The sequence below is a fragment of the Haliotis asinina genome, chromosome 13 (genome assembly GCF_037392515.1).
Source record: "Haliotis asinina isolate JCU_RB_2024 chromosome 13, JCU_Hal_asi_v2, whole genome shotgun sequence".
Taxonomy (NCBI): domain Eukaryota; kingdom Metazoa; phylum Mollusca; class Gastropoda; order Lepetellida; family Haliotidae; genus Haliotis; species Haliotis asinina.
In genome coordinates, this window is record NC_090292.1 from 52,500,364 (window position 1) to 52,508,613 (window position 8,250).

General features: G+C 41.8%; 1 protein-coding gene across 1 annotated transcript in view; it reads left to right on the forward strand.

Moving 5' to 3' along the window:
- The window catches only part of LOC137259682 (poly [ADP-ribose] polymerase tankyrase-1-like), a 41,151-nt gene extending 33,551 nt beyond the window's left edge, over window positions 1-7,600 (forward strand). Inside the window, exons 5-7 of the mRNA XM_067797280.1 lie at window positions 6,371-6,436; window positions 6,798-6,884; window positions 7,191-7,600. Of these exons, the coding sequence (XP_067653381.1) occupies window positions 6,371-6,436; window positions 6,798-6,884; window positions 7,191-7,600 (563 nt within the window). The remainder of the gene's footprint in view (window positions 1-6,370; window positions 6,437-6,797; window positions 6,885-7,190) is intronic.
- The last annotated feature ends 650 nt before the right edge of the window (window positions 7,601-8,250 follow it).

Consider the following 8,250-nt stretch of genomic DNA (forward strand, 5'->3'; position numbering starts at 1 on the left):
TGACTTCACCTGTCTTGTGGTGTTTCTTTCACGAACTTGCTGATGACGCTGTGACAGATGTTAACACGTCTTGTAATCGGTCGCAAGGACATCTCGCCTTCTCTCATTTTGCCATTTTGTGGCCTCAGATAACTGGTTGTGAGCCATTTTACTGAATCGTCAACTCACACAGCACTACTCTCGAAACAATGTTTCTGATAAATATGTACATGCATCCATTTCAGCTGCAAGCACGAGCAAAACTAGTGAGACGAATATGTAAGCCACTGAAAACTGTTATTCATTCAATGTATTAATAATTTCATTTACATCACGTTCAATCAGGTGTTGCCTCAAATTTTATCATCAGTATATGTACAACAGAGTTGACATACAACATCGCTACCCATGACAGACTTTTATAAAATGGCGAAGTCATTGACATCGTCACCCAAGATGTATTGAAGAGCCATGCCTTGATTCAGGAGTCGTTTGTACAAAAAACAAACGTGACATAAGTAATCAAAGACTGCCTGCCCTGAAAATCTATTTATTCATTTATTTATTTATCTTTTTGTTCGTTTGTTTGTTTATTGCAGCATGGAGAAGTTAGAAAGGTCTATGATTGCGCTGTCGTTGCATCGTTGGTTTGCGTCAGTCACGATGGACAGAAACAATGACTATTTCGTAAATCATCAAATGTCTGGCACTTTGAGAAGATGTTACGCAGTCTAAAAACGTAAAAACATGTGATTGTTCTGTGCTTGCATGTCAAACAAGCGCAGTCCTACCAGCACAGTTTTCGTTTTGACACCAAATATATTTCGTTTGGGTAACATCTCTGCACTTGGTATTGCTGACAAAGACCATTTGTTATTTTATACTAAATACACGAAGAATTCAATAATGCATTTGTCACAGCTGAATGTGAAATATGCATGGCGTTATGGTGGTTTCATGACAGGTCTTTGTGAACACTATCCAATCTGTCGAAAGCTCGGCGTTTGTACGTTTCTATTTTCCACACTATCGTCGTCGTCGATATCTACTGGTGGCTTGCAGACTTGAAACAGGTGACAGTTGTGACTCTTATACAGTACGTGAACGTGTGAAGATCCAGTTTAGAATCAGTCTTGGCGACCAACGGGATTGGGTGATGGTCGCCGACTTGCTTGACACATGTCATCGTACCCCAGTTGCGTAGATCAGTACTGAGGCTATTGATCACTGGATTGCATCTTCCCAAGCCCGAATATTTACAGACCGCTGCCCTATAGCTGGAATAGAGACGCGTGTGGCTTTAAATAACCAAATATTTATGTTCAAATCTTACGTAGTGATACGTGTACTTTGTTCTCAATTCGATGCTACGGATATTACTATGCGCGTCATGAAGTAGTAATTTCAGAGTGTACCAAAATGAAATGGAACTGCTGTACGAAGTTGGTATATCCACATTATTCTAAATGACTACTATTTGAAGAAAGTCAAATACTTTTTATAAATATTCGCATCGTATTTACGTAGCCGCAGTAATTAGTTTCTGATTTTATTAAATGTGGCCAATGTTAGGTCCACTTGGGGCCTGACCAACTGCCAAGGAGGAGAGGAAAGAAGACCGGAGGGAGCTATGTTTTCCAGCTCAATGCCGGCCGAAGGAAGAAGGGCTTTAATTCTATGTCCTAGAGGCGGAAAAAGAGAAGATTGTTTGTTGTATAAATCCTCATAAAGGGAATTGAAAACACAGTTAAAGGCAGGGTTAGATTCATTAGAGTATAATTTAGTAATGTACTGTAAAGCTAACTTAATACGGCGCTGCTCAAGATGTGGTTCATCAGCCTCAACATAGAGGCTGTCGATAGGTGAAGTTCTAAAAGACCCAAGACAAAGTCTTAGGCCTTGATGATGGACAGAATCAAGTAGTTTTAGGTTGCTTTTACAGGCTCCACCATATACAATGGAACCACAATCAAGTTTAGATCGAACGAGTGATCTATATAAGTGAAGGAGGGTAGTCTGATCCCCTCCCCATTTTGATTTAGAAACAACCTTTAATAAATCGAGTGCCTTGAAACACTTGGCTTTAAGGGATTTAATATGCGGCAAAAAGGTCAAATGTGAATCGAAAATAAGTCCCAAGAACTTGGCCTCCTTTACAACTTTGCCTGCGGCACCACTTAGAAATAATTCTGGTTCTTTATGGGGTCTGTATTTACGACAGAAGTGTATACAATTGGTTTTTGATTTAGAAAATTTGAAGCCATTTTCAAGACACCATTTATCTATTTTGTTTAAACACAACTGTAGTTGCCGTTCAATAGTATGCATATTTTTCCCACGACAAGAAATATTAAAATCATCCACAAATAACGATCCATCAATGGAATCGTTTAAAACGTTCGATACACTATTTATCTTTATACTAAAAAGTGTGACAGACAAGATACTGCCTTGTGGAACACCCTGATCCTGATTATAATGGTCAGACAGGGTTGTACCCACTCGGACTTGAAATTGCCGGTCTTGTAAAAACTGTGATATAAAATGAGGCAAACGCCCTCTCAAACCAAGATCATGTAGATCCTTCAAAATGCCATGCTTCCAGGTAGTATCATATGCTTTTTCAAGATCAAAGAAAATTGATACAGCATGTTGCTTATTGACTATAGCATTTTTAACAAAGGATTCTAAACGTGCCAAATGATGAATGGTGCTACGGCTTTTCCTGAAACCACATTGAATATTTGTGATAAGGTTATTGGTTTCAAGATACCATGTTAATCTATTGTTTACCATCCGTTCCATGGTTTTACAGACACAACTCGTTAATGAGAATGGTCTGTAGTTAGACGGATCAGAATGATCCCGGCCAGGCTTTGGAATGGGAACTACAATGGCATTACGCCAGGAATTTGGGAAATTCCCCGAAGTCCATATGGTATCAAATACATTTAGCAGCGTTTCTAAACACGACTGGGGCAAATGCTTCAAGAGCTGGTAGTGGATATCATCAGCTCCTGTTGCTGTATCATGAGCCTGCTCAAGGGCGCTATGGAGCTCATGTAGTGAAAATAATTCGTTATAATCTTCACCATTGTGTGAGGTAAAATTGATTTTCTTCTTTTCCTGTTGTTTCTGAAGTCTTTGAAACTCAGGAATATAATTTGATGAAGATGAATGTTGGGCTAAAGTCTCACCAAGTTTATTTGCAATGTCAGTTTTATCAGTTAAAAGACTATCACCATTCTTCAGATGGTGAACTGTGGATTTAGAACCTTTGCCCTTAATCCTTTGCACCATATTCCACACCTTGGACATAGGTGTACGTGAGTTTATTTTGGAAATATAGTTCCTCCAAGACTGACGCTTATTCTGTTTGAAGGCGCGTCGAGCCTTGGCATTTGATATTTTAACACTGTCTAAATTATGGACTGTAGGATGTTTGCAGAAATATTTTTCTGCTTTCTTCCTAAGCTTTCTGGCCTGTTTACATTCATTATTAAACCATGGTTTACGAATATGAGGAATTGCAGTGGACTTTGGTATAGCTTGGTCAGCAATGGTGTTTAGTATATCTGAAAATTACTGTATAGGATCTTCGCTGTTCGCTAAGACATCATGTTTTAAAGTGATCAGCACATAGAGTCTTATATAATGACCAATCAGCCTTGGCAAAGTTCCGTCGTGATATAGGTGGATCATCACCTGGGCTGATCGTTTTGAGAATGGTGGGGAAATGATCACTCCCACATAGGTAATCGTGGACCACCCACTCAAATTCATTGTATAAGCTGGAATCAGCAATTGACAGATCCAGGGAAGAATATGTTCCCGTAGCTGGATGTAAATAAGTGGCTGAATCATCATTGAAAAGACATAAATGATTATCGGATATGAAGTCCTCAAGGATTTTACCTTTAGAACTAGTGCGGTCACTCCCCCAAAGCGGGTTGTGTCCGTTGAGGTCACCCATAATTAGACATGGCTTAGGGAGCTGATCATATAGATTTTGAAGTTCCGATTGTCGAACATCAGAAGAAGGAGGGATGTACAAACTGCTTAGAGTCAATGCAATGTGCAGGGACAGACGGACAGCGACGGCCTGAAGATTAGTTTTAAGAGATACAGGGCTATGAATAATACCTTGGCGTACCAAAATGGTAGCACCTCCAGTTGCTTTATCTCCCAGGGGAGAAAAAGAGTGATAATCTGTATACTGTCTTAGATTAAAGTGATCAGTATTTTTTAGATAAGTCTTTTGAAGACATAACGCTGACGGTTTACAATCTTGTATCAACAAGTGGATCTCATTGAAGTTATTATTCAGTCCTCTACAATTCCACTGCATTAAAGTAGACAACTGAGTCATGGTGCCTCAGTTGGAGATCGATCTCGCGAACGTGACATGGAAGTATTCCCCCGTCTGTCTTGCGTAGACAGGGTAACCTCCATATCAAGAGGCCCAAATGAGTTTTCAGTAGGAACTTCTGGAGGGGAAGGGTTGGTTGGGGTTCGTTTTCTGTTTAATTTCTTTTCTTTCCTTTTCATGGTACTGGCGTTTGAAGTTTGGGAAGAAGGCGGTTCAGCAGACTCTCTATTTGGCACCCAGATGTAGATTTAATGACAGTAACCTGGGGCGGCAACTGAGTGACTACAGTCGTGGATGGGTTAGCTGACACATCAGGTTGTTCTGACTTGACCCAAGTCAAGTCAGTCTGACAAGTTGATGTTGCCACAGAGCGTGTAACTGCGGCAGAAAAAGTAATATTCATTGGAGGTGTGGTCTGGTTTGTGGAAAGCTTTTTAGCCTCAAAGTATGAAATATTCTTTTCACACTTAAGTTTCATGATTTGAGATTCTTTTTGCCATGCAGGGCATGATCTGGAAGAAGCGGGATGCGAGCCGTTACAATTTGCACATTTATAATCCTTCTCACAGTCAGTATCATCATGGTGGTCTCCACAACGGTGGCACACCACTGAGTTACGACAGGATTGCGAACCATGGCCAAACTTTTGACATTTATAACAACGTAGTGGACTGGGTACATACACCTCCACTCCGGTGTTCAAATATCCAGCTTTGATTGATGATGGAATAGTAGCGCGAGCAAACGTCAAGAGATACGTATTAGTTTTAACGGTAACCCCTTCTCTTTTAACTGTAAAGCGTTTCACGGCTGTAACAGCTTGGTCTTTTAACTCCAAAGCAATGTCTTCTTCACTCATGTCAGACAGACAACGAGCTCTGTCGCGAGCAATGCCGCGACAGGAATTTAAAGTTCTGTGCACAGATACAGCAACCTCAATATTTGCAAACATTTTGACTGACAAAAGATTCAGAGATTGCTGTGTCCGTGCACACTCAATCAGAAGCGAGCCACTACGAAGACGAGTTACGTTCGCAACTTCACCACAAATTCCAGAAATGGCTTTAGAAATGGCAAAAGGATTCAATTTGATAGGCATATTATCTTTTCCTTCAAAAACTAAGAATCTAGCCCATGAGTCACCAGTAGTAGACATATTTCCTGTGTTTTGGTCAAGTTCATCCAAACGCCTTTTCTTTTCACTTCTGTTTGAACCAGATTGTTGTAATGCCATAATGAAAGGAAAATGATTCAGCACCCCTGCTCCCCATCCACCACGGAATGTCAACAAGGACAGTGTCATATAGCACCGGATCTCCGTGATGCTGACACCAAGGATACAGGGATGTTATACTCCAGAGAATATGACATGAACAGATGCATTTATCTACCAATTTAATGTCAGACTGGTTCGGCCCTAGACACGAAAGTGGAGACATACATTATTCAGAGGTCAGATTCACCAGATTGGCCCATGAGCCACCGCCTTCTGGCATAGGACTCTAGGCAAATATGTATAATATAATCTGACATACAATCATTCTGTTTTTCAGAAAAAACAATAATGAGCAATAATTGCAGAAGAATGTTGTCCATGCACAGGGCATGGCGTGACCAGCCGATTGATAGAACCGGGCCAGTTCCACCACCCGTCTAGGTGAAGTGAGGGTCAAAGGGGTGTGTTGAGCAAAGGGAACGTGGTTGCAGGCTCCCAGTGCCCTCAACCCCCTGACTCCCGTCCTCCACCGACACAGGGCCGCAACCCACGGCAAACGGGTTGGTGGACCAAATATGCCCCCGGGTCCACAACGGGGGTGAACGGCTCTCAGCGTTACCCAGCACCCACCACGAGGAAGTGGCCGTTCACGGGTGCCACCTCTGTTATAAGAGATAGTTTTGGACTTCGTCCATACAAAATAGTGAAAGGCAAAACATTTGTGGAAAGCGGAAACCAGTAGTCATAATACTTTAACTATTTTTGTACTATGTATAGTTTTCTGATTAAAATATTCCCTGTTTCAGCCTCGACTGACCGGAGCCCGAAATACACTGCTCCACCAGTGCCCGTGACGACCCAAGACCTACAGGGTAGGTGCGAAAACCCAGCAGGCAGGAAGCTCAGTTTTCAATTCTCCCTACATTTACCACACTGATGCATATGCCCGTAGTGATTTTGACTCGAGGGATGAATCCCACCGGTATCGATCGACGCTGTCAATCACAGAATTTCAAACTGCAACAATTAATATTAGGAAGTGTCACTTCTTTTCGTGCTATTACGAGTTATCTTAATGAAACTGAACGCCACATGCTTAATACTTTTTCAATAAGATATGTATTTAGAACTTAATCATACATAATAGTGAAAGAAAAACATATCTAGAAAGGCGAAAACAGAAATGGTTATGTGCTATGTATAGTCTTCTGAACAACATATTCCCTGTGTCAGCCTCCACGACTGACGCGAGTGAGGATCTGACACCCAGCAAGACGGTTCCACCGACGCCAGTGACGACACAAGACTCTGATCACCATGGTAGGTGGAAAACCCAGCTGCAACAGTTGTACTGACACTGTCACCTGGTAAAGTTCAACAAGCATCAACACTCCTACGTCATACACAAAATAATGCAACTACTTCTGTCTCTAAGAGACAGTTCTGTATTAAACACTCCATCCTTACTTGCAGAACGACATGTTGACATTCCCGTCATGATTGTTATCAGCCATGAAGGAATTGTTTAAATGACGTAGCAATGTCCAAGTCACGTATCAACATGATGTAAAGATTGTAGATGTGTGACAAAGATGCCTGGTGTACATGGTTTACTTTGTGTTACAGCGACTCTATCACCAGCAAAAGGCCACGACCTCTACAATGCCAGCAGGGATGGTGACCTGGAGAGAGTAAAGAGGATCCTGGCAGCAGGGCACGTGGACATCAACTATAGAGGAAAGGGCAGGTGGCACAACTCGACGCCGGTGATGATGGCAGCATGGAAGGGACACAGAGACGTGGTGGAGTTCCTGGTAGGCAGAGGGGCTGATGTGTCGCTGGTGAACAGTTACGGTAACAACGTCCTTCACTGGGCCTGTGTTAGTGGAGACCTGGAGACCGTGAAGCTGATCCTCTCCCTGGACGGGGTTGACGTCAACGCCAGGGCCAACAATAGGCTGACAGCGGTCGACTACGCCAGACGCTGGGGACATCAGCGAGTGTTGGATCTCCTGGTGTCACGTGGTGCACACTGAACTCAGTGTTGATGTGCATGTGGACAGAGACGGAGCAGATGTCGTTACAGACACTGACGTGGTGTGTGCCGTTCACGTCGTTGTGTGTCACAATACAGGGGATTTCCTTTTTTTTAATGTAAATAAAAGTTGTTGAATGTATTTTCAGACATTTTGTCATGATTTGTGTTTGGAACCTCGCAGGATCAGGTAAGAAAATTGTGAAGTGAGTGTAAACATAAACTATGAGTGATTGTACGTAAACGTCGACCGTCTTTACATAATTCTGTGTTAATTTGGTTAATCAAATACCATGTCGTCGCTGTTGCTTAACAAAGGGAGAATGGAAGTGTGTAGCTGATTATTGCAAGATTTCACCATATTTAAACTGAAAACAAGTATCACCCAAAACCTCTCAGTTTTATTTATTCCTGTATACCAGAAGGACAAATATATCTCCTCCACTTCTGTTACTCAATCTAACATACTGTTTTTAGGTGAAATACAATTGCTGAAATGACCGGCTGTAATTATGCACGCCATTTTGACACATGATGAATTCGTCATTGTGGCATCGTTTACAGTATGAATGCATGTAAATTAAATGTTGGATATGTATCCATTGAACTCAATTTTGAAAACAGCCAGTTAGTGTTCAGTGGCATGTGTGG